The sequence below is a fragment of the Oncorhynchus kisutch genome, linkage group LG28 (assembly GCF_002021735.2).
Source record: "Oncorhynchus kisutch isolate 150728-3 linkage group LG28, Okis_V2, whole genome shotgun sequence".
Taxonomy (NCBI): Eukaryota; Metazoa; Chordata; class Actinopteri; order Salmoniformes; family Salmonidae; genus Oncorhynchus; species Oncorhynchus kisutch.
This window is the reverse complement of record NC_034201.2, coordinates 52,093,315-52,118,960: the sequence shown is the minus strand read 5'-3', so window position 1 is coordinate 52,118,960 and position 25,646 is coordinate 52,093,315. Positions and strand designations below refer to the sequence as shown.

At 45.5% G+C, this 25,646-nt stretch overlaps 1 protein-coding gene across 1 annotated transcript; it reads right to left on the bottom strand.

The window, feature by feature from the left end:
* Positions 1 to 726: 726 nt before the first annotated feature.
* LOC109873348 (dihydrolipoyllysine-residue acetyltransferase component of pyruvate dehydrogenase complex, mitochondrial) lies at positions 727 to 23,601 on the bottom strand. Its single transcript, XM_031807616.1, has 14 exons — positions 23,080 to 23,601; positions 12,830 to 12,931; positions 11,388 to 11,512; positions 10,912 to 11,053; positions 10,659 to 10,785; positions 9,418 to 9,593; positions 9,107 to 9,248; positions 8,953 to 9,023; positions 5,254 to 5,355; positions 3,926 to 4,033; positions 3,627 to 3,745; positions 3,384 to 3,546; positions 3,083 to 3,219; positions 727 to 1,630 (listed from the first exon to the last, which is right to left on the bottom strand). Exons 1-14 carry the CDS (start codon positions 23,329 to 23,331, stop codon positions 1,501 to 1,503), a joined length of 1,896 nt encoding a protein of 631 aa, XP_031663476.1. The 5' UTR covers positions 23,332 to 23,601; the 3' UTR covers positions 727 to 1,500.
* Between the last annotated feature and the right edge of the window lie 2,045 nt (positions 23,602 to 25,646).

Here is a 25,646-nt window from a genome sequence, read left to right as displayed (position 1 = left end):
GGGTGCTCTCGAGCGGCTAGATGTTCTTTACCATTCTGCCATCAGATTTGCCACCAATGCTACTTATAGGACACATCACAGCACTCTAACCTCCTCTGTAAACAGGTCATCCCTGTATACCCGTCGCAAGACCCACTGGTTGATGCTTATTTATAAAACCCCTTTAGGCCCCACTCCCCTACACTTGCATTATCTGCTAACCATGTGTATGTAAAATTTGATATCTCCTGCAGCCCTCATTCTTCACATACAACACCAGTTCTGCCAGTCACATTCTGTTAAAGGTCCCCAAAGCACACACATCCCTGGGTTGCTCCTCTTTTCAGTTCGCTGCAGCTAGCGACTGGAACGAGCTGCAACAAACACTCAAACTGGACAGTTTTCCCTTCATCTTTTCATTCAAAGACAATCATGGACACTCTTACTAACAGTTGTGGCTGCTTTGTGTGATGTATTGTTGTCTGTGCCCAATAATGTTTATACCATGATTTTGTGTTGCTACCTTAGGTCTCTTTATGTAGTGATGTGTGTTTTGTCCTATATTTAATTATAATTTTTTAACCAGGCCCCCATCCCCGCAGGAGACATTTTCGTAGGCCGTCATTGTAAATAAGTTGTTCTTAACTGACTTGCCTGGTTAAATAAATAAAATGCATTGTTGTCTATGGGAGATACACCCAGTTAATCTGTATACAGAATTACTCTCCACAACAGCACCATAGTAGCTCATTTGGACTCATTTCCATTTATTCAGCAGTAATTTCCATGGAAACCATATATCCAGTTTCACTTGTTTACAGATGATGTCATGTAAATAGAATGTTCTTTATCAAGGGTTAGAAAACAAGAACATGTCCTGGAGAAGGGGATTGGCAGAGAGCTTAGTCAGGAGTGATGTCATGAATAAAGCCTCTCCCACTCTGTAAATGAAGATTCCACCAATCCTACAGCATTATAGAAGGTACCAATAGATCAACTCCACACCTGGAGATAAGCAGCATGGCCGGTTGGCAATCTTCCCCTCTGAAGACTTAATATAGGTGTGTGAACTCTGGCCAATCAATCAATGAACAAACTACAAGGGAGAACATACAACCAGCAGAACTGTCAATGTGTTCACAACATATGGTTCTGCAGTGGGCATGTGAGTGAGTCTAGGGGGCATTCTACATCTTACTTTGGCTTTTAAACACAATCTCCAATACTCTTTGTACACACACACACAGGGGTGGGTCTGTAACAGTTCCCTTTATAAACATGAGTGACATTATGGCTTCTGGTCTAAACTGTAACTACCTGGTCGCAATAAATAAAGAGAGAGATGGGGAGGGGTGTTATACTCTGGGAAGGGAGTGAGTCCTGCCTCACCCCTTTAAGGGGAAGTGTCATTGTGGTGGGCCAGCTAATCACAGAAGCATGATGAAAAGGTTTCCACCAATCAGATCAGCTTGCCGACGGCTGCAGCCAACCACAGCTTGGCCTGGTGAGAGAGTTGTCCAATCAGAGCAGCATGGTGACAGGCTTCTCCAGGAACTTCCTGAACTCTGCGAGCCACTGAGCTCCGATCGCTCCGTCCACCACGCGATGGTCACAACTCAACGTCACCGACATCATGCTGGCCACATCAAACCTACACACACACACGACAGAGCACAGTATGATCACCATTAGTTTTTAAAGCCCTGTCTGCAACCCGTCAATATCATGATGACGTCACATTAAATCATGTCAATGACATCACCATCGCTTCAACCGGTCAATCTAACCAGGCCCACTGCATGAGGACTGGCCAACCCTCAGCCTGGTTCCTCTCTAGGTTTCTTCCTAGGTTCTGGCCTTTCTAGTTTTTCCTAGCCACCGTGCTTCTTCATCTGCATTGCTTGCTGTTTGGGGTTTTAGGCTGGGTTTCTGCACAGCACTTTGAGATATCAGCTGATGTACGAAGGGCTTTATGAATACATTTGATTTGATCTCTGATGGTGCTGAAAATATCCACTCGTTAGTTTGAGAGCCCTTATATTTACCATTGTAGTATGATAGTAGTGTAGTCTAGCAGAGTAAAGTACAGTGCTGTGAAAAACTATTTGCCCCTTCGTGATTTCTTATTTTTTGCACATTTGTCACACTTAAAATGTTTCAGATCAAACAATTTGTAATATTACACAAAGATAACTGCATTTTGTGTTTACTTGGGTTAAGTGATCATTTTATTTATTAATGGAAAAAAGCTATCCGAACCTTCATGGCCCTACGTGACAAAGTAATTGCCCCCCCTTGTTAAATCATGTTGGTTAAGGACTTAAGTATTTCACTGTAAAGTCTACACCTGTTGTATTAGGCGCATGTGACAAATACATTTGTCTCAAGGATGATCAATGGAAACAGGATGCTCCTGAGCTCAATTTAGAGTCTCATAGCAAAGGGTCTGAATACTGATGTACATAATGTCCAGTGTTAATTAATCGGCTGGTTTTTGCTTCGTCATTATGGGGTATTGTGATGTCGGCTGGTTTTTGCTTCGTCATTATGGGGTATTGTGATGTCGGCTGGTTTTTGCTTCGTCATTATGGGGTATTGTGATGTCGGCTGGTTTTTGCTTCGTCATTATGGGGTATTGTGATGTCGGCTGGTTTTTGCTTCGTCATTATGGGGTATTGTGATGTCGGCTGGTTTTTGCTTCGTCATTATGGGGTATTGTGATGTCGGCTGGTTTTTGCTTCGTCATTATGGGGTATTGTGATGTCGGCTGGTTTTTGCTTCGTCATTATGGGGTATTGTGATGTCGGCTGGCGGGTGGGTGTTAAGTGCGGTTTGGCGGGTCATGTTTCGGAAGACGCAATAATCAATTAACCTTTTAAAATGATAAACTTGGGGTATTGTGTGTAGATAGTTTAAATAAATACTAATCCATTTTAGAATAAGGTTGTAACGTAACAAAATGTGGAAGAAGTCAAGGGGTCTGAATACTTTCCGAATGCCCTGTATATGTAGAGGTAGGATAGTGTCGATGGAGTAGGCCTGGGGTTGTACTATAGTCTAGTGTTGTTATAGTAGTAGAATTGTATAGTGGTAGTGTAGTTACCCTTTCTCATTGTCAGCGGGCAGCAGTCTCTTCTCTGAGCCCCCTACTGCCAGTATACAGGCCTGGGGAGGGTTAATGATGGCTGAGAAGTTCTTGACGCCAAACATTCCCAGGTTAGAGATGGTAAACGTGCCTCCCTGAAACACACAGTTTTTGAGGATTCAGCTCCTGGAACCTGTGGGACCAACTAATGTTGTGTGAGTGTATCGGATGTGTTTAACACATTTGTCTCAGAGTGTGTGTGTGTGTGTGTGTGTGTATATATATATATATTTTGTTTGTGTGTATAATCTGTAGTTACCTGGAACTCATGCGGCTGTAGTTTCCCGTCGCGGGCCTTGGCAGCCAGGGCTGAGACATCAGAGCTGATAGCAGCCAGTCCCTTGGTGTGGGCATTGAACACGATGGGCGTTATCAGACCGTTGGGTGTACTCACCGCCACACTCACATCCACCACATGGTTCCTACACACACACACACACACAGGTAAAACCTGACCTATTGAAAAAATGTATTTTTGCATGGTGTCAGTGTGTGTACTCACTGTCGGATAACAGAGTCGAGCCATGAGGAGTTGGCTTCAGGGACCTTAAGGCAGGCTAGAGCACTGGCTTTAATGATGAAGTCATTCACACTCAGCTTGATGTTCTGGGCCTTTACCTCCTAGGAGGAAGGGCGGGAGAGAGGGGGTGAGAGAGAGGGCGAGAGAGGTTACAGACAGACAAGACTCACAGAGAGACAGCCAGCCAGACGAAAGACAGAGACAGCCAGCCAGACGACAGACAGACAGCCAGCCAGACAGAGAGACAGCCAGCCAGCCAGACGACAGACAGACAGACTCACAGCGTTGAGCTCCATGCGTAGTTCCAGGACTTGGTCCATGTTGACGTCAACAGACAGGTAGTAGTGGGGAATGGTCTGTTTAGACTGCATCAACCTCTGGGCTATCACCTAGGTAACAACAATATCACCTGACATTAAAGTCACATGCCACACCCCTTCCACCTCCAGTCAGATATAACACTGACTAATACATATTTATACCATGACATCGTTGAATACTTGTTTCTGATTGGCTTGAAGGGCATTCTAGAGCGTGCATTTCCCTACAACACACAGTATATCAGCATGGTAGAATTCAATGTCTGTAGTTCATTCTTACATGTTCTATGTCTGAGATGCTTTTGAAAGCTAAAGTCGAATTGAAAACATTATTGACATTATGAAAATGGAATTTAACAATGGCAAGCTAGGAATGATGGTTTGGTTAGATAAACTAGCGAGTCTGTTTGGTTACCACGGCTCCTACTGTAGCTATCTATTCAACTTAAACCCATTTCTGGCGGATGTTGAACGAACCCATTTCTGGCGGATGTTGAACGAACCCATTTCTGGCGGATGTTGAACGAACCCATTTCTAGCGGATGTTGAACGAACCCATTTCTAGCGGATGTTGAACGAACCCATTTCTAGCGGATGTTGAACCCATTTCTAGCGGATGTTGAACCCATTTCTAGTGGTAAACGAACCCATTTCTGGCGGATGTTAAACCCATTTCTGGCGGATGTTAAACCCATTTCTAGCGGATGTTAAACCCATTTCTAGCGGATGTTAAACCCATTTCTAGCGGATGTTAAACCCATTTCTAGCGGATGTTAAACCCATTTCTAGCGGATGTTAAACCCATTTCTAGCGGATGTTAAACCCATTTCTAGTGGTAAATGTGTGAAATTATAACCATGGTATAAAAGGGATAACCAACACGGGGCTCTATGCGTTCTCCGGAAAATAATGCCACTCCGTGAAAGGTTAGTTCCTCCGCTAGTGCGTTGTGTAACACACCTTCCACGTCGTTGATTCACACCCAAAATGTGGATCAATAAACAGCCCAGCGAACATATTAAATGCTGAAATATGAAAACAGTAAATCAATAACATATTGTTTCTATTTTCAATAAATGTATGTTGAAGTAACTTACATTTTATATTTAAAAAACATGGTATGATCGTGTGACTGATGCCTCCAGCTTAACAATGCTCAGCCAAAATATATTGTGTTGAACTAAACAGTGGCCTTTTATTTGTATGCTTTTAGCATGATTTGGACCTGTTAATGCCGCTAACAGGTGCCAATTTCACGGATCCCTCCTTGGCTTGCTAGCTCAGCTCACCCGTCGGATGTTGCTGATGGGGATGTCGGTGAAGGTGCCTGTTGACACGGCAACGGCTGGGGAGGGAGTAGAGGCAGGGCTAGGAGCAGCTGACACTGGAGCCTACACAAACACACAGAAACACCCACAAAATTACATCCCATTTTGAGTGAATGTCGCATCAGATCTGTCTACAGACAATTAATCAATGAAAGTCTCATAACCCAATACCAAGCAAAGCATTGGTAATGACCCAATACCAAGCAAAGCATTGGTAATGACCCAATACCAAGCAAAGCATTGGTAATGACCCAATACCAAGCAAAGCATTGGTAATGACCCAATACCAATCAAAGCATTGGTAATGACCCAATACCAAGCAAAGCATTGGTAATGACCCAATACCAAGCAAAGCATTGGTAATGACCCAATACCAAGCAAAGCATTGGTAATGACCCAATACCAAGCAAAGCATTGGTAATGACCCAATACCAAGCAAAGCATTGGTAATGACCCAATACCAAGCAAAGCATTGGTAATAACCCAATACCAAGCAAAGCATTGGTAATAACCCAATACCAAGCAAAGCATTGGTAATAACCCAATACCAAGCAAAGCATTGGTAATAACCCAATACCAAGCAAAGCATTGGTAATAACCCAATACCAAGCAAAGCATTGGTAATAACCCAATACCAAGCAAAGCATTGGTAATAACCCAATACCAAGCAAAGCATTGGTAATAACCCAATACCAAGCAAAGCATTGGTAATAACCCAACACTAAGCAAAGCATTGGTAATAACCCAACACTAAGCAAAGCATTGGTAATAACCCAATACTAAGCAAAGCATTGGTAATAAGAATCCGACGGCGAGTGGATAACCCGTCTCTACCATCATTCCTATTAACCAACGTGCAATCACTGGAGAATAAACAAGATGAGCTCCGATCAAGACAATCCTTTTTATTTCACCTTTATTTAACCAGGTAGGCCAGATCACCTTTATTTAACCAGGTAGACCAGTTGAGAACAAGTTCTCATATTCAACTGCGACCTGGCAAGATAAAGCAAAGCAGTGGGACAAAAACAACAGAGATACACATGGAATAAACAAACATAGTCAATAACAATAGAAAAAATCTGTATACAGTGTGTGAAAATGAAGTAAGGAGGTATGGCAATAAATAGGCCAACAATTTAGCAACTTACACTGGAGTGACATGTGCAGGTGAGGATGTGTAGAAAGTAGAAATACTGGTGTGCAAAACGGGACATAATTTTTTTAATGTTTCACCGAAACGTGGCTAAATGACGACATGGATAACATACAGCTGGCAGGGTTTTAACTTCATCGATAGAAAAGCTGCCTCCGGTAAGACAAGGGGTGGTTTGTGTCGATTTGACAACAGCTGGTGCACGAAATCTAATATTATTGAAGTCTCAAGGTTTTGCTCACCCGAGGTAGAGTATCTCATGATAAGCTTTAGACCAGAATATTTACCAAGATAGTTTTAATCTATATTATTCGTAGCCATCTATTTACCACCACAGACCGATGCTGGCACTAAAACTGCACTCAACCAACTCTATAAAAGGCCATAAGCAAACAAGAAAATGCTCACCCAGAAGTGGAGTTCCTAGTGACCGGGAACTTTAATGCAAGGAAACTTAAATCCGTTACCAGCATGTTACATATGCAACAAGAGGAGAAAAAACAACAACCTTAACTGCTCACACAGAGACACGTACAAAGCTCTCCGTCGCCCTCCAAATCTGACCATACTTCGATCCTCCTGATTCCAGCTTACAACAAGCAAAAACTAAAGCAAGAAGTACCAGTGACTCATTCAGTACGGAAGTGGTCAGATGACACAGATACTATGCTTCAGGACTGCTTTGCTAGCACAGACTGGAATATGTTCTGAGATTCTTCCGATGGCATTGAGGAGTACACCACATCAGTCACTGGCTTCATCCACACAGTACCTCAACCAGAAGCCATGGATTACAGGCAACATCCGCACTGAGCTAAAGGGTAGAGCTGCCGCTTTCAAGGAGCGCGACTCTAAGCCAGAAGCTTATAAGAAATCCCGCTACGCCCTCCGACTAACCATCAAACAGCCAAAGCTTCAATACAGGACTAAGATCGAATCCTACTACAGTGGCTCCAACGCTCGTCGGATTTGGGAGGGCTTGCAAACCATTATGGACTACAAAAGGGAAGCACAGTCGTGAGCTGCCCAGTGACACGAGCCTACTGGACAAGCTAAATAACTTCTATGCGTGTTTCGAGGCAAGCAACACTGAAGCTTGCATGAGAGCACCAGCTGTTCCGGACAACTGTGTGATCACACTCTCCATAGCCGATGTGAGTAAGACCTTTAAAGAGGTCAACATTCACAAGGCTGTAGGGCCAGATGGATTACAAGGACGTGTACTCCGAGCATGCGCTGACCAACGGCGGTAGGGTAGCCTAGTGGTTAGAGCGTTGGACTAGTGACCGGAAGGTTGCAAGTTCAAACCCCAAATCTGTCGTTCTGCCCCTGAACAGGCAGTTAACCCACTGTTACTAGGCCGTCATTGAAAATAAGAATTTGTTCTTAACTGACTTGCCTAGTTAAATAAAGGTAAAATAAATTAAAATACAAATAAACTGGTAAGTGTCTTCACTGACATTTTCAACTGGTCCCTGACAGTCTGGAATACCACCATAGCAGACCACCATAGTCCCTGTGCCCAAGAACACCAAGGTAACCTGCCTAAATGACTACAGACCTGTACCACTCACGTCTGAGGTCATGAAGTGCTTTGAAAGGCTGGTCATAGCCCACATAAACACCATTATCCCTGAAACCTAGACCCACTCCAATTTGCATACCGCCCCAACAGATCCACAGATGATGCAATCTCAATTGTACTCCACACGGTCCTTTCCAACCTGGACAAAAGGAACACCTACGTGAGAATGCTATTCATTGACTACAGCTCAGCGCTCCTATCATAGTGCCCTCAAAGCTCATCAATAAGTTAAGGACCCTGGGACGAAACATCTCCCTCTGCAACTGGATCCTAGACTTCCTGGCGGGCCGCCCCCAGCACGACTCCAACACAGTCACTAAGTTTGCCGACGACACAACAGTGGAAGGCCTGATAACCGACAACGATGAGACAGCCTATAGGGAGGAGGTCAGAGACCTGACCGTGTGGTGCCAGGACAACAACCTCTCCATCAACATGATCAAGACAAAGGAGATGATTGTAGACTACAGGAAAAGGAGGACAGGCACGCCCCCATTCTCATCGACAGGGCTGTTGTGGAGCAGGTTGAGTTCCTTGGTGTACACATCACCAACAAACTAACATGGTCCAAGCACACCAAGACAGTCGTGAAGAGGGCATGACAGTGCCTGCTGTGTACTGGTACCCCCCTGTATATAGCCTCGTTACTGACATTTTATTGTTGCTATTTATTTAAATGTTTTCTTTTTTTCCCTTAACTGCATTATTGGTTAGGGGCTCGTAAGTAAGCATTTCACTGTAAGGTCTACTACACCTGTTGTATTCGGCGTATGTGACTAATACAATTTAATTTGATTCAATACTAAGCTAAGTATTGGTAATACTCAATACTAACCATTAAAAATAATCATCATCATCAATACTAAGCATTAAAACCCATCTAGGAAAAACACAGTAAAGTGTGTATGTGGTGACTTACAGCAGGGACAGCCTTGGGAGGGACAAAGGTCTCAATGTCTTTCCTGGTGACTCTACCATCAGGACCAGAGCCTGAAAAACAAACACATACACAGACAAGCGTCAGAGAGAAGATGCGTGTGTGTGTGTGTGTGTGTGCGCGTGTGTAAACTCACCGCTGACCTGGGCCAGGTCAATGCCCTTCTCAGCAGCGAGCGTTTTGGCGAGCGGGCTGACGAAAACACGCCCTTTCCTGGGGGTTGCTGGGGCAACGGGGGCTGGGCTAGGGAGGGGCGCTGCAGGAGTTGGGGCTGCAACCTAGCACACACAATGTTGTTGTATCTATGAGTTGACTTACAGGTATTCTCCAGTCTGTCAGATAACCATCTAGAAAATGTCTAATTAGCTAGCAAGTTATAATACAAGATCTCTAACAATGCTAGCTAACAAGTTATAGTACAAGCCATCAGAATGTTGTGTGTGTTACCGGGGCGGGGGGTGGGGTGGAGACGTCAGCCCCTGCTGTCTCTACGTAGTCACTGAAGGCAGCGATGTCACTCTCCTTCTCCACGATGATGCAGAGAGGAGCGCCCAGAGGAACGTCACGCGTTCCCTCAGACACCATGATCTTCGCCAGGTAACCCTCCTCCTGCACCTCAAACCCTGTACACACACACGACTAACATCAATGTGTACAGTGTGGTAGTGCTGCGTGGGTCAGCTGTTTTGCTTATCCACACCTGCCCACAATAGCTAATAGCCCATTGACAACCGCCTGACTGTGATAGTGACAATCAAACAATTTCCAATGTTTTGGTAGGCTAGGCTATTACTTTGTCAACTTGTTTATAATTAGATACATGCAGCTTCTCGGTCATTACTGCCCTACAAGACTAAATAAATCCTTGTACACCAATGTCATAAAATCGATGATTGCTTCAATGTAGTTGACATCTAGTTGACATAAAGTTCTCTCATCTCTGCTTAGGGACCGGAGAGAAAATGCATGAACAAAAAAACAGAACATTTTCAAATGAAATCAGTTTGACATGTTTCTAGAAATTAAAAGCTGTTAAAATTAGAAAACTACATGTTTCTTTTTAAAATTGTATTTAACTAGGCAAGTCAGTTAAAGAACAAATCCTATATTTTCAATGACAGCCTAGGAACAGTGGGTTAACTGCCTGTTCAGGGGCAGAATGACAGATTTGTACCTTGTCAGCTCGGGGATTCGATCTTGCAACCTTTCAGTTACTAGTTCAACGCTCTAACCACTAGGCTACGTTGCCGCCCCAATTACAGTAGCATACAGTTCACTTCACGTGCCATTTTGAATTCCCTGTCTTGTGACTGTGGAATTTGTGTACTTCACCTAATCTTCCCAAACAGACTGCGGTTCTGGCAGTTTTTATGTTCACTCTTTATTCAACCAACCAAAAATCCACACATTATTTCAGGACCCTAAAACCCCCCACCCCACGGATATAACCAAATGGGACTGCGAGTTCTGAGTCAATCCAGGCATCACTATGGTGTGGTGTGTATACCCCGTGGGTGGTGTGTGGTGTGTGTATACCCCGTGGGTGGTGTGTGTGTATACCCCGTGGGTGGTGTGTGTATGGTGTGTGTACCCCATGGGTGTACTGACCCATGGTAGCCTTGTGTGTCTATGGTGTGGTGTGTATACCCCGTGGGTGGTGTGTATACCCCGTGGGTGTGTGTACTGACCGATGGTAGCCTTGTCGGTCTCTATCTCCGCCAGTAGATCTCCTTCACTGAGTTTCTCTCCAACCTTCTTCTCCCAGCGCTGCACTGTCCCCATGGTCATAGTAGGAGACAGGGCTGGCAGACACACCTAACACACAGATGAGTAGACAGACAGGTTGGGAGGGTTTCTGGTTCTGAAAATATAATGCATCTTCACAGCAAATCTCCAGTGAAAGTGTTTAGTCCAGCAACATGTATGGTGTGTGTGTCCTACCTTCATGTGAGTGGGTAGGGAGCTTCCGGGGGAGGGAGCAGGGGGCAGGGCTGCTACAGGGGGAGGGACAGCCGCAGAAGAGGCGGAGCTAGCAGCAAGCTTCTCCAATGTCAGGTCCTTAAAGGCCGGGATCAGATCAGCACTGATGACACACGCACAGGTCAGAAGACACACGCACAGGTCAGAATACACACGCACAGGTCAGAATACACACGCACAGGTCAGAATACACACGCACAGGTCAGAATACACACGCACAGGTTAGAATACACACTGCATCGCAGTGCTTCAGGAGTCACTACAGACCCGGGTTCGATCCCAGCCGGCAGTGAACGGGAGACCCATGGATCTCGACCTCCGCCTCTCCTGAGTCCGTACGGGAGTTGCAGCGATGGGACAAGACTAACTACCAATTCAATATCACAAAATTGGGGAGAAAAAGGGGTAAAATACAAATCAAACAATCACAGATGTACCTGTCGACGGTGATGCAGATGACTGCTCCCACGGTGACGTCTCTAGTTCCTTCAGGTACCAGGATCTTGGCCAGGTAACAGTCTTCCAACAGCTCAAACCCCACCGTGGCCTTGTCAGTCTCCACCTAACACACACCACAGTTAGCCAGCTCTGTGTTCATCACGTATGAAACTGAGGAACACAAGTTAAAAACACAGAGTTCAAAGGGAAGAGAGAAGATGAAGAGAGGAGAAGAAAGAAGAGGAAATAGAAAATATAAAACAATGAAATATAAAGCATGAATAAAGTAACATTGCAATTTATTTAATATTATTATGATTGTGACATTCAAACCTCTCAGAGAAATTCCCCAAATTATTTTAAACATCAAACCTGGTTTGAGAGTTTCTTTTCACAAGGCCACTCCCGCAATAACCGGCAGCCAAGGCCACTCCCGCAATAACCGGCAGCCAAGGCCACTCCCGCAATAACCGGCAGCCAAGGCCACTCCCGCAATAACCGGCAGCCAAGGCCACTCCCGCAATAACCGGCAGCCAAGGCCACTCCCGCAATAACCGGCAGCCAAGGCCACTCCCGCAATAACCGGCAGCCAAGGCCACTCCCGCAATAACCGGCAGCCAAGGCCACTCCCGCAATAACCGGCAGCCAAGGCCACTCCCGCAATAACCGGCAGCCAAGGCCACTCCCGCAATAACCGGCAGCCAAGGCCACTCCCGCAATAACCGGCAGCCAAGGCCACTCCCGCAATAACCGGCAGCCAAGGCCACTCCCGCAATAACCGGCAGCCAAGGCCACTCCCGCAATAACCGGCAGCCAAGGCCACTCCCGCAATAACCGGCAGCCAAGGCCACTCCCGCAATAACCGGCAGCCAAGGACACTCCCGCAATAACCGGCAGCCAAGGACACTCCCGCAATAACCGGCAGCCAAGGACACTCCCGCAATAACCGGCAGCCAAGGACACTCCCGCAATAACCGGCAGCCAAGGACACTCCCGCAATAACCGGCAGCCAAGGACACTCCCGCAATAACCAGCAGCCAAGGACACTCCTGTGCATCTTTTGAAGGAGGGGGTAGATAAGGATTGACGCAGCGTCCTTCCTCCATTCATTCGACAAATTCAAACAATCTTTTTCTTGCTTTAAGTCAAAAACTTCCAGGTCACCAAGTGAATAAGGAACTTCTGATTCAATCAACTATTATAAAGCAGCCTTAGTGTCTAAACAGGAAATGGAAGGGTTAGGTAGTTAGAAGTGTTTAAACACCTTTATTTTAGCGGGAAAATGCATTGAAAGTGTAGTGTGAGTAACTTTAATAACTGGAACGGCAATCAGCGTTTACTTACTTATTTTGTTGCCACTACGTCGCTGATTCTCACCTCAGTAATTAGGTCAGGGTTAGTATCTGAACTGATCAGGTCTCTCTGTGTGTGTACTAGTCACCTCTGCTATCAGGTCTCCCTCGTTGATCTTGTCTCCCTCCTTTTTCTCCCAGCGAGCGATGGTTCCAGTCTGCATGGTGGGGGACAGAGCAGGAAGCTCCACCTGCCACACACACACACACACGATCAATGTGTGCAAAGCTATCAAAGGCAAAGGGTGGCTACTACATGACTCCATATGTGTTATGTAATTAGTATTATTTTTTATTTTAGGGGTAGATCAGCTTTAAAATTGCAGATAGATTGTAGCTTCCATCAACGTAATTGTCTACATCACTTATTTATACACATATATACAGTTGAAGTCGGAAGTTCACATACACTTTATCCAAATACATTTAAACTCAGTTTTTCACAATTCCCTGACATTTAATCCTAGTAAAAGTCCTCCTGACAGAGCTGGTGTATGCCTCCTTGCTCGCACATGCTTTTTCACTTCTGCTCTATAGGGTTGAGGTCAGGCCTTTGTGATGGCCACTCCAACACCTTGACTTTGTTGTACTTAAGCCATTTTGCCACAACTTTGGGAGTATGCTTGGGGTCATTCAATGGTTCCACATAATTTTCCTCCCTCATGATGTCATCCATTTTGTGAAGTGCACCAGTCCATCCTGCAGCAAAGCACCCCCACAACTTGATGCTGCCACCCCCGTGCTTCACAGTTGGGATGGTGTACTTCGGCTTGCAAGCCTACCCCTTTGTTCCTCCAAACATAACAATGGTCATTATGGCCAAACAGTTCTATTTTTGTTTCATCAGACCAGAGGACATTTCTCCAAAAAGTACAATCTTTGTCTTAATGTGCAGTTGCAAACCGTAGTCTGGCTTTTTTATAGCGGTTTTGGAGCAGTGGCTTCTTCCTTGCTGGGCGGGCTTTCAGGTTGTCGATATAGGACTCGTTTTACTGTAGATATAGATACATTGTACCTGTTTCCTCCAGCATCTTCACAAGGTTCTTTGCTGTTGTTCTTGGATTGATTTGCATCTCTAGGAGACAGAATGAGTCTCCTTCCTGAGCGGTATGACGGCTACGTGGTCCCATGGTGTTTATACTTGCATACTATTGTTTGTACAGATGAATGTGGTACCTTCAGGCATTTGGAAATTGCTCCCAAGGATGAACCAGACTTGGAGAGGTCTACAATTCTCATTCTGAGGTCTTGGCTGATTTATTTTGATTTTCCTATGATGTCAAGCAAAGAGGCACTGAGTTTGAAGGTAGGCCTTGAAATACATCCACAGGTACACCTCCAATTGACTCAAATTATGTCAATTAGCCGATCAGAAGCTTCAAAAGCCATGACATCATTTTCTGGAATTTTCCAAGCTGTTTAAAGGCACAGTCAACTTAGGGTGTATGTAATCTTCCGACCCATGAGAATTGTGATACAGTGAATAAGTGAAATAATCTGTCTAAACAATTGTTGGAAAAATTACTTGTGTCATGCACAAAGTAGATGTCCTAACCGACTGGCCAAAAATAGTTTATTAACGGGACATTTGTGGAGGGGTTGGAAAAAAAAGTTTTTTTTGTCCATTTTTGTCCGTTCCTCTCTAGGTTTCTTCCTAGGTTTTGGCCTTTCACTGAGGGAGTGAAAGGGAGAGGGAGAGGTTGTTCACTGAGGGAGAGGTTGTTGTCCTGGCACCACACTGCCAGGTCTCAGCCTATAGGGAGGAGGTCAGTCTCATCGTTGTCGGTGATCAGGCCTACCACTGCTGTAGTGTTGGAGTCGTGCTTGGCCACGCAGTCGTGGGTGAACAGGGAGTATAGGAGGGGACTGAGCACACACCCATGGGGAGCCCCAGTGTTGAGGATCAGCGTGGCAGTTGTGTTGATGACTACCCTTATCACCTGCGGGAGGCACGTCAGGAAGTCCAGGATCCAGTTGCAGAGGGAGGTGTTCAGCCCCAGGGTCCTTAGCTTAGTGGTGAGCTTTGAGGGGACTATGGTGTTGAACACTGAGCTGTCGTCAATGAACAGCATTCTCACATAGGTGTTCTTTTAGTACAGGTGGTAAACGGCAGTGTGGAGTGCGATTGAGACTGCGTCATCTTTGGATCTGTTGGGGCGGTATGAGAACGGGAGTGGATCTAGGGTTTACGGCATGATGGTGTTGATGTGAGCCATGACCAGCCTTTCAAAGCACTTCATGGCTACCGACGTGAGTGCTACGGGTCTGTCATGGAGCGCATGTCCATGACTTGTAGACAATGACACTGAAACAAATTGGTTGAACAAAGACGATTGTATCTCTTCAAGGTAAAGTCAAGAATCCTGAAACCAAAAATGATTTTGGATTGAGTAGCGGATTCCATTTGCCAACAATACTGACATACGGCACAAAAGCCGAGTGTTTGTTGCGCACGCCAGTTACTAAAACAATGTAACTTGATAAATGTTTCTACCCTGTATAAAGCTGCCCATTTAAATGTACATGCAATGTGAAATATATTATTATCATAACAATCAAACTGGGAGACAGCAGAACGGGCAGGTAACAGGTTGACTACAGTAGAGTTATACCTGGAGGAGAGCAGTCTGGGTAGGTAACAGGTTGACTACAGTAGAGTTATACCTGGAGGAGAGCAGTCTGGGTAGGTAACAGGTTGACTACAGTAGAGTTATACCTGGAGGAGAGCAGTCTGGGTAGGTAACAGGTTGACTACAGTAGAGTTATACCTGGAGGAGAGCAGTCTGGGTAGGTAACAGGTTGACTACAGTAGAGTTATACCTGGAGGAGAGCAGTCTGGGTAGGTAACAGGTTGACTACAGTAGAGTTATACCTGGAGGAGAGCAGTCTGGGTAGGTAACAGGTTGACTACAGTAGAGTTATACCTGGAGGAGAGCAGGCTGGGTAGGTAACAGGGTTACAGTAGAGTTATACCTGGAGGAGAGCAGTCTGGGCAGGTAACAGGTTGACTACAGTAGAGTTATACCTGGAGGAGAGCAGTCTGGGTAGGTAACAGGTTGACTACAGTAGAGTTATACCTGGAGGAGAGCAGTCTGGGTAGGTAACAGGTTGACTACAGTAGAGTTATACCTGGAGGAGAGCAGGCTGGGTAGGTAACAGGTTGACTACAGTAGAGTTATACCTGGAGGAGAGCAGTCTGGGTAGGTAACAGGTTGACTACAGTAGAGTTATACCTGGAGGAGAGCAGTCTGGGTAGGTAACAGGGTTACAGTAGAGTTATACCTGGAGGAGAGCAGTCTGGGTAGGTAACAGGTTGACTACAGTAGAGTTATACCTGGAGGAGAGCAGTCTGGGTAGGTAACAGGGTTACAGTAGAGTTATACCTGGAGGAGAGCAGTCTGGGTAGGTAACAGGTTGACTACAGTAGAGTTATACCTGGAGGAGAGCAGTCTGGGTAGGTAACAGGTTGACTACAGTAGAGTTATACCTGGAGGAGAGCAGTCTGGGTAGGTAACAGGTTGACTACAGTAGAGTTATAACTGGAGGAGAGCAGTCTGGGTAGGTAACAGGTTGACTACAGTAGAGTTATAACTGGAGGAGAGCAGTCTGGGTAGGTAACAGGGTTACAGTAGAGTTATACCTGGAGGAGAGCAGTCTGGGTAGGTAACAGGTTGACTACAGTAGAGTTATACCTGGAGGAGAGCAGTCTGGGTAGGTAACAGGTTGACTACAGTAGAGTTATACCTGGAGGAGAGCAGTCTGGGTAGGTAACAGGTTGACTACAGTAGAGTTATACCTGGAGGAGAGCAGTCTGGGTAGGTAACAGGTTGACTACAGTAGAGTTATACCTGGAGGAGAGCAGTCTGGGTAGGTAACAGGTTGACTACAGTAGAGTTATACCTGGAGGAGAGCAGTCTGGGTAGGTAACAGGTTGACTACAGTAGAGTTATACCTGGAGGAGAGCAGGCTGGGTAGGTAACAGGGTTACAGTAGAGTTATACCTGGAGGAGAGCAGTCTGGGCAGGTAACAGGTTGACTACAGTAGAGTTATACCTGGAGGAGAGCAGTCTGGGTAGGTAACAGGTTGACTACAGTAGAGTTATACCTGGAGGAGAGCAGTCTGGGTAGGTAACAGGTTGACTACAGTAGAGTTATACCTGGAGGAGAGCAGGCTGGGTAGGTAACAGGTTGACTACAGTAGAGTTATACCTGGAGGAGAGCAGTCTGGGTAGGTAACAGGTTGACTACAGTAGAGTTATACCTGGAGGAGAGCAGTCTGGGTAGGTAACAGGTTGACTACAGTAGAGTTATACCTGGAGGAGAGCAGTCTGGGTAGGTAACAGGTTGACTACAGTAGAGTTATACCTGGAGGAGAGCAGGCTGGGTAGGTAACAGGGTTACAGTAGAGTTATACCTGGAGGAGAGCAGTCTGGGCAGGTAACAGGTTGACTACAGTAGAGTTATACCTGGAGGAGAGCAGTCTGGGTAGGTAACAGGTTGACTACAGTAGAGTTATACCTGGAGGAGAGCAGTCTGGGTAGGTAACAGGTTGACTACAGTAGAGTTATACCTGGAGGAGAGCAGGCTGGGTAGGTAACAGGTTGACTACAGTAGAGTTATACCTGGAGGAGAGCAGTCTGGGTAGGTAACAGGTTGACTACAGTAGAGTTATACCTGGAGGAGAGCAGTCTGGGTAGGTAACAGGGTTACAGTAGAGTTATACCTGGAGGAGAGCAGTCTGGGTAGGTAACAGGTTGACTACAGTAGAGTTATACCTGGAGGAGAGCAGTCTGGGTAGGTAACAGGGTTACAGTAGAGTTATACCTGGAGGAGAGCAGTCTGGGTAGGTAACAGGTTGACTACAGTAGAGTTATACCTGGAGGAGAGCAGTCTGGGTAGGTAACAGGTTGACTACAGTAGAGTTATACCTGGAGGAGAGCAGTCTGGGTAGGTAACAGGTTGACTACAGTAGAGTTATAACTGGAGGAGAGCAGTCTGGGTAGGTAACAGGTTGACTACAGTAGAGTTATAACTGGAGGAGAGCAGTCTGGGTAGGTAACAGGTTGACTACAGTAGAGTTATACCTGGAGGAGAGCAGTCTGGGTAGGTAACAGGTTGACTACAGTAGAGTTATACCTGGAGGAGAGCAGTCTGGGTAGGTAACAGGTTGACTACAGTAGAGTTATACCTGGAGGAGAGCAGTCTGGGTAGGTAACAGGTTGACTACAGTAGAGTTATACCTGGAGGAGAGCAGTCTGGGTAGGTAACAGGTTGACTACAGTAGAGTTATACCTGGAGGAGAGCAGTCTGGGTAGGTAACAGGTTGACTACAGTAGAGTTATACCTGGAGGAGAGCAGTCTGGGTAGGTAACAGGTTGACTACAGTAGAGTTATACCTGGAGGAGAGCAGGCTGGGTAGGTAACAGGGTTACAGTAGAGTTATACCTGGAGGAGAGCAGTCTGGGCAGGTAACAGGTTGACTACAGTAGAGTTATACCTGGAGGAGAGCAGTCTGGGTAGGTAACAGGTTGACTACAGTAGAGTTATACCTGGAGGAGAGCAGTCTGGGTAGGTAACAGGTTGACTACAGTAGAGTTATACCTGGAGGAGAGCAGGCTGGGTAGGTAACAGGTTGACTACAGTAGAGTTATACCTGGAGGAGAGCAGTCTGGGTAGGTAACAGGTTGACTACAGTAGAGTTATACCTGGAGGAGAGCAGTCTGGGTAGGTAACAGGGTTACAGTAGAGTTATACCTGGAGGAGAGCAGTCTGGGTAGGTAACAGGTTGACTACAGTAGAGTTATACCTGGAGGAGAGCAGTCTGGGTAGGTAACAGGTTGACTACAGTAGAGTTATACCTGGAGGAGAGCAGTCTGGGTAGGTAACAGGTTGACTACAGTAGAGTTATAACTGGAGGAGAGCAGTCTGGGTAGGTAACAGGTTGACTACAGTAGAGTTATAACTGGAGGAGAGCAGGCTGGGTAGGTAACAGGGTTACAGTAGAGTTATACCTGGAGGAGAGCAGTCTGGGTAGGTAACAGGTTGACTACAGTAGAGTTATACCTGGAGGAGAGCAGTCTGGGTAGGTAACAGGTTGACTACAGTAGTTATACCCGGAGGAGAGCAGTCTGGGTAGGTAACAGGTTGACTACAGTAGAGTTATACCTGGAGGAGAGCAGGCTGGGTAGGTAACAGGTTGACTACAGTAGAGTTATACCTGGAGGAGAGCAGGCTGGGTAGGTAACAGGTTGACTACAGTAGAGTTATACCTGGAGGAGAGCAGTCTGGGTAGGTAACAGGTTGACTACAGTAGAGTTATACCTGGAGGAGAGCAGTCTGGGTAGGTAACAGGGTTACAGTAGAGTTATACCTGGAGGAGAGCAGTCTGGGTAGGTAACAGGTTGACTACAGTAGAGTTATACCTGGAGGAGAGCAGTCTGGGTAGGTAACAGGGTTACAGTAGAGTTATACCTGGAGGAGAGCAGTCTGGGTAGGTAACAGGTTGACTACAGTAGAGTTATACCTGGAGGAGAGCAGTCTGGGTAGGTAACAGGTTGACTACAGTAGAGTTATACCTGGAGGAGAGCAGTCTGGGTAGGTAACAGGTTGACTACAGTAGAGTTATAACTGGAGGAGAGCAGTCTGGGTAGGTAACAGGTTGACTACAGTAGAGTTATAACTGGAGGAGAGCAGTCTGGGTAGGTAACAGGGTTACAGTAGAGTTATACCTGGAGGAGAGCAGTCTGGGTAGGTAACAGGTTGACTACAGTAGAGTTATACCTGGAGGAGAGCAGTCTGGGTAGGTAACAGGTTGACTACAGTAGAGTTATACCTGGAGGAGAGCAGTCTGGGTAGGTAACAGGTTGACTACAGTAGAGTTATACCTGGAGGAGAGCAGTCTGGGTAGGTAACAGGTTGACTACAGTAGAGTTATACCTGGAGGAGAGCAGTCTGGGTAGGTAACAGGTTGACTACAGTAGAGTTATACCTGGAGGAGAGCAGTCTGGGTAGGTAACAGGTTGACTACAGTAGAGTTATACCTGGAGGAGAGCAGGCTGGGTAGGTAACAGGGTTACAGTAGAGTTATACCTGGAGGAGAGCAGTCTGGGCAGGTAACAGGTTGACTACAGTAGAGTTATACCTGGAGGAGAGCAGTCTGGGTAGGTAACAGGTTGACTACAGTAGAGTTATACCTGGAGGAGAGCAGTCTGGGTAGGTAACAGGTTGACTACAGTAGAGTTATACCTGGAGGAGAGCAGGCTGGGTAGGTAACAGGTTGACTACAGTAGAGTTATACCTGGAGGAGAGCAGTCTGGGTAGGTAACAGGTTGACTACAGTAGAGTTATACCTGGAGGAGAGCAGTCTGGGTAGGTAACAGGGTTACAGTAGAGTTATACCTGGAGGAGAGCAGTCTGGGTAGGTAACAGGTTGACTACAGTAGAGTTATACCTGGAGGAGAGCAGTCTGGGTAGGTAACAGGTTGACTACAGTAGAGTTATACCTGGAGGAGAGCAGTCTGGGTAGGTAACAGGTTGACTACAGTAGAGTTATAACTGGAGGAGAGCAGTCTGGGTAGGTAACAGGTTGACTACAGTAGAGTTATAACTGGAGGAGAGCAGGCTGGGTAGGTAACAGGGTTACAGTAGAGTTATACCTGGAGGAGAGCAGTCTGGGTAGGTAACAGGTTGACTACAGTAGAGTTATACCTGGAGGAGAGCAGTCTGGGTAGGTAACAGGTTGACTACAGTAGTTATACCCGGAGGAGAGCAGTCTGGGTAGGTAACAGGTTGACTACAGTAGAGTTATACCTGGAGGAGAGCAGGCTGGGTAGGTAACAGGTTGACTACAGTAGAGTTATACCTGGAGGAGAGCAGTCTGGGTAGGTAACAGGTTGACTACAGTAGAGTTATACCTGGAGGAGAGCAGTCTGGGTAGGTAACAGGTTGACTACAGTAGAGTGATGTTTTGTCATAGGCAAAGAGTTGTTGCAGGAATAGTTTATACTGAGAATATGTTGTTTGGGGCCGTAATCATTTAGGCAGGTTACATTCGCTTTATTGGGCACAGGGACTATGGTGGTCTGTTTGAAAGATGTAGGTTTTACATGTCCTGGTAATCTGTCTGGCCCCGCCGATTTGTGAATGTTGATCTGTTGAAAAAGGTCTTCACGCTCACCGTAGACGATGTGAGCGTGAACACAAGGTAATCCGGAACAGCTGGTGCTCTCATACATGCTTCAGTGTTGCTTGCCTCGAAGCGAGCATAAAAAGGCATTAGGCTCCTCTGGTAGGCTCGCATTACTGGTCTGGGTTTCCATTTGTAGTCCGTAACAGTCGTTAGAAATGGCAAGAAAAATTGGCATTCCACATGTGAAATGTTGCCGACTACTCATGTAGCCTATTACTGGCAACTTCAGGAGAGGAATGGCAGAAACTGCCAATCCCAGCAGGAGTGGGAGCATTTTTCTTATTATATCAAACCTTAAGCTTAATTAAAACATCTGACAAGCTCACTGCATATAGTTGATTTGATTAAAACACATAGGGTGTGTCCATATATGGAAAAATATCAATCGATTGGTTGAAAGGACAGATGACTTACAGTCGACTAAGATGCATTTATTTTTTTCAGGGAGAGCCCTACTCTAATTTATGGTTGACCAATCTTTCATTTATTTAATTTTTCAGGCACAGCCTTAATCTAATCAACAGTAGCATATTACATAAGTCTGCAAATGTAATGATTAATGGAAAGCTTTATTATAAAGGTGCCTATTTAATGGTGAAAATGTTCTTCCCCAACTTGAAACTGATGCGCCGCAGATGCATAGTGATTTTGTGGTTCATTACCGGTCTTGTTGGCTGAGGGAAAGTAAATGTGGACAATTATTCTAACATCTTCAAAGTGTGTGGTAAGGACACACATCATTAAATACCATAATCTAAACATGATTTCTGTCATTCTCAGCCCTGTGGGTGGACACCCTAATCAGGTACATTTCAATGTCTGGTAAATTAAAATGCTGCTGGTCAAATGGCGCCATATTTTCGTAACGGAAATCCTAACACACATACACGTTATCTCACACACACACTAATCAGTAGATAGAGTCCAAAATGATGATTTTCTTCTCTCCCAGTTAAAAGGGATGAGTGCCATCCATCCCTCTCACTGCAACATCCTGCCCAGTGTGGGCGGTTTTGTATGAGGTGGGAACTAGGTACAGCATGAGATGCAGCTGCACATCTACACACATCTTTTGTTGTTGTGGGGGTAGCCAGGTGGAAAGCATGACCAGCCATAGAAAAATGCTTATTGAAATTCTCAATTATCATGGATTTATCAGTGGTGACAGTGTTTTCTAGCCTCAGCGCAATGGGCAGATGGGAGGTGCTCTTATTCTCCATGGACTTTACAGTGGCCCAGACATTTTGGGAGTTTGTGCTACATGGTGTAACTTTGTTTGAAAGAAATAGCCTTTGCTTTCCTGACTGACTGTGTATATCGGTTCCTAACCTCCCTGAAAAGTTGCATATCTCGGGGGGCTGTTCGATGCTAATGCAGTACGCCACAGGATGTTTTTGTGCTGGTCAAGGGCAGTCAGGTCTGGAGTGAACCAAGGGCTATATCTGTTCTTAGCTCTACAATTTTTGAATGGGGCATGCTTATTTAAGATGGTGACGAAATCACTTTTAAAGAGCAACCAGGCATCTTCTACCAGGCATCTTCTACTCACGGAATGAGGTCAATATCCTTCAGGATACCCCGGCCAGGTCGATTAGAAAGGCCTGCTCGCAGAAGTGTTTTAGGGAGCGTTTGACAGTGATGAGGGGTGGTCGTTTGACCGCAGACCCATTATGGACGCAGGCAATGAGGCAGTGATCGCTGAGATCCTGGTTGAAGACAGCAGAGGTGTATTTGTAGGGCAGGTTGGTCAGGATGAAATGTCCTAATATACACAGGAATGCTGCCTGACCTTAGTGCAGCTGTAAGCAAGCAGGTCGGATCTGCTGGCTACTACTGTTGCTACTATGGACACCGCTTTTTAGTATGTTGGTTAGCTCCCGCAATTACCTAGGACACCGCTAGATGGTAAGTTCCCGCTACTACCAGGGACACAGCTAGCTAGTTGGTTAGTTTACGACTCTGGGTGGCTAACTGATTAAGATGGTCCCGTGTCACTGTCAATGGCTGCTACTCCCCTGATATCTGTTGTTGGCTAAAATAAAGAAAATACCATAGTTAGCTAGTTAAGCTAGTTAAGCTAACGATACTGTCTGAAACGGACGTCTTAAGAGCCCACACAAGTACAGCAGTTAGCTAGCTAAGTCAACATACCTTCTGGTGCGGTGGTAGGCTGTAGAAGCGCTGTGTCTGGGCTCCCATGGCGGGCTGTAGCAGGGCTCTGCTGGCGAAGACCGTGTTGAAACGACCTCCACTGCAAACAGCCCTGGACCGGACAGAGCCGTGGTAGCGCCTCAGATGACAGGGTCCCCGAACGGGACGAGAGCTCTGGGCAAGCTCAGGTTGGGCACCGCGGGACCGAGGCAACCCTGCAGACGGCCTCAGCCGCAGGACCAGACGGAGCATTTCGTCTTTATAAGTTTAGTCGCTGAAACAGCTTTTAGATTCAGTTTGAGCTACTCAGGTAACAGAATGTCTGATACCAATGTAGCAATAAAGCGTCTTTCTGTCCCCCCGAACCGGCCCAGGTAGCTAGCAAACAGCTCACTTTCCAATGACCTCCTTAACCACAACGCTTTACGGCTGTCCTTCCGGGCATGTTACAGTGGCATTGGGCAGAAGATTCTAAAAAGAAAACCGTAATTGAGCTGGCAACGTTGTGGACTCCACTGTCGTAAAATAAAGTCGCAACACAGCTCTTCTGCTGCTATGGTACATTGGTGATCACACAACTTCATGCTCATTCTGCCACCTGCTGTGCGGGATGAAAACAGGATTCCTAAATATGGAATAATATACCAAAACCACTACCAAAACTACCAAAAGATAAATAAACTAAATCAGACAACTTTAGTAAAAAAAAAAGATCTGATCCCAACAAAGGCTCAAGGGAAGCCTGGGAGGGTAGGTCTTCCGGCGCCAGTACCGCTTGCAGAGTTGAGTTAAGAATAATGATATTATAACCGGTTACTGGAATAGGCCCAATCTGGATTTTGGTTTGAATATGAATGAACGTTGACGAACGTGAATGGCTGTATTTTGGTTTATTGTGGTCTAGGGGTATTTTCACAGTTGGACCGGTTCCCTTTTTAGGGCAATGTGAACACACACCATTGGCTCTACAATCTTCAATTACTCCATTATTTAATCTGTAGTTATTATCCTGTTAATAATAATAATATTTACATGTTATTAGTATCTTCTGATAACAATGTCTCATCTTAAAACAAAATGCAATCTATTAGCTTTCACAATGTAAGTAGGTATAACTAGCTGTCCGATAACACATTCTGATGGAATGGCTTGTCCTGCACTTTGTAAAAACCCAGAGTTCATTGAGTGAATGTTAGAAAGGAATCAAGATCTTTTTCCAAACATAGCAATGTGAATGCAAAATAGAACTCGGACCACAAAATAGGTGAAGTGAACTGGCAAAAGAGGTAAGTCCTCATTCAAAGGCAAGGGCAGTGTAAATACAACAAGAACAGATTCATTTTTCTTGTTTGGTTTTTAGTTCACTTTAAAGAGGACTGAGATCGGTTCTTAATATGTGAAAACACCCTAAGGCAACTTTTGTCTCTGGTTATTGAGCTCCAAGACAGCATTGATTGTCTTTTGTTATTGTGGTCCACTTAATTACACAACTGATAATATATTTATAAGTATATAGAGATATATATCTGTGGAGAATGTTAGAACAATGTCTTATGACCGATATACATTGTCATTATTGTAATCAAAGGGGACAATGGGAAACAAGTGCCTTAATAAAGCAGGGATTCCAAGTCAGAGGGAGTTAAACAAGCAATTGTGTTCAGCGCCTGCATTGGGGTAGAATTACCCTTTAAAATGTTTATGCATGAACAGGAATGGCACTGTAGCGCGGTAGTTACACAGAACCATGGAGGAAAAGACAACTCAGGCACTGGAGGAAATCGACTTAGTGGCAAGAGAAATGCCACCATGCCTTTTAGTACAAGCAACTGAAATGGTTCTGCATAACATCCCCTCCATTACTATGGGTCAAAAAGTAGATTCGTATGTTCCATATGCAGTAGCGACTATAGTTAATAGTACAAAACGTTACCAACGACTGCTGAGAGAAAGCAAGAAGGGCCTTATATGCAATCAAAAGAAACAAAATACTTGAATCAGTTTTTGCCCTTCATGGTTGTGAGGTCTGGGTTCTGTTCACCAATCAAGATTTCACAAAATGGGACAAACACCAAATTGAGACTCTGCATGCAGAATTCTGCAAAAATATTCTGTGTCCAACGTAAAACACCAAATAATGCAGAGCAGAATTAGGCCGATACCCACTAATGATCAAAAAGAGCTGTTAAATTCTACAACCACCTAAAAGGCAGCAATTCCCAAACCTTCCATAACAAAGCCATCACCTACAGAGAGATGAACCTGGAGAAGAGTCCCCTAAGCAAGCTGGTCCGGTCGCTCTGTTCAAACAGTAACACCCCCCTATCCACATCGATGGAACAGTAGTGGAGAGGGTAGTAAGTTAAGTTTTAAGTTCCTCGGCGTACATCACAGACAAACTGAATAGGTCCACCCACACAGACAGCATCGTGAAGAAGGCGCAGCAGCGCCTCTTCAACCTCAGGAGGCTGAAGAAATTCGGCTTGTCACTAAAAGCACACAAACTTCTACAGATGCACAATCGAGAGCATCCTGTCGGGCTGTATCACCGCCTGGTACGGCAACTG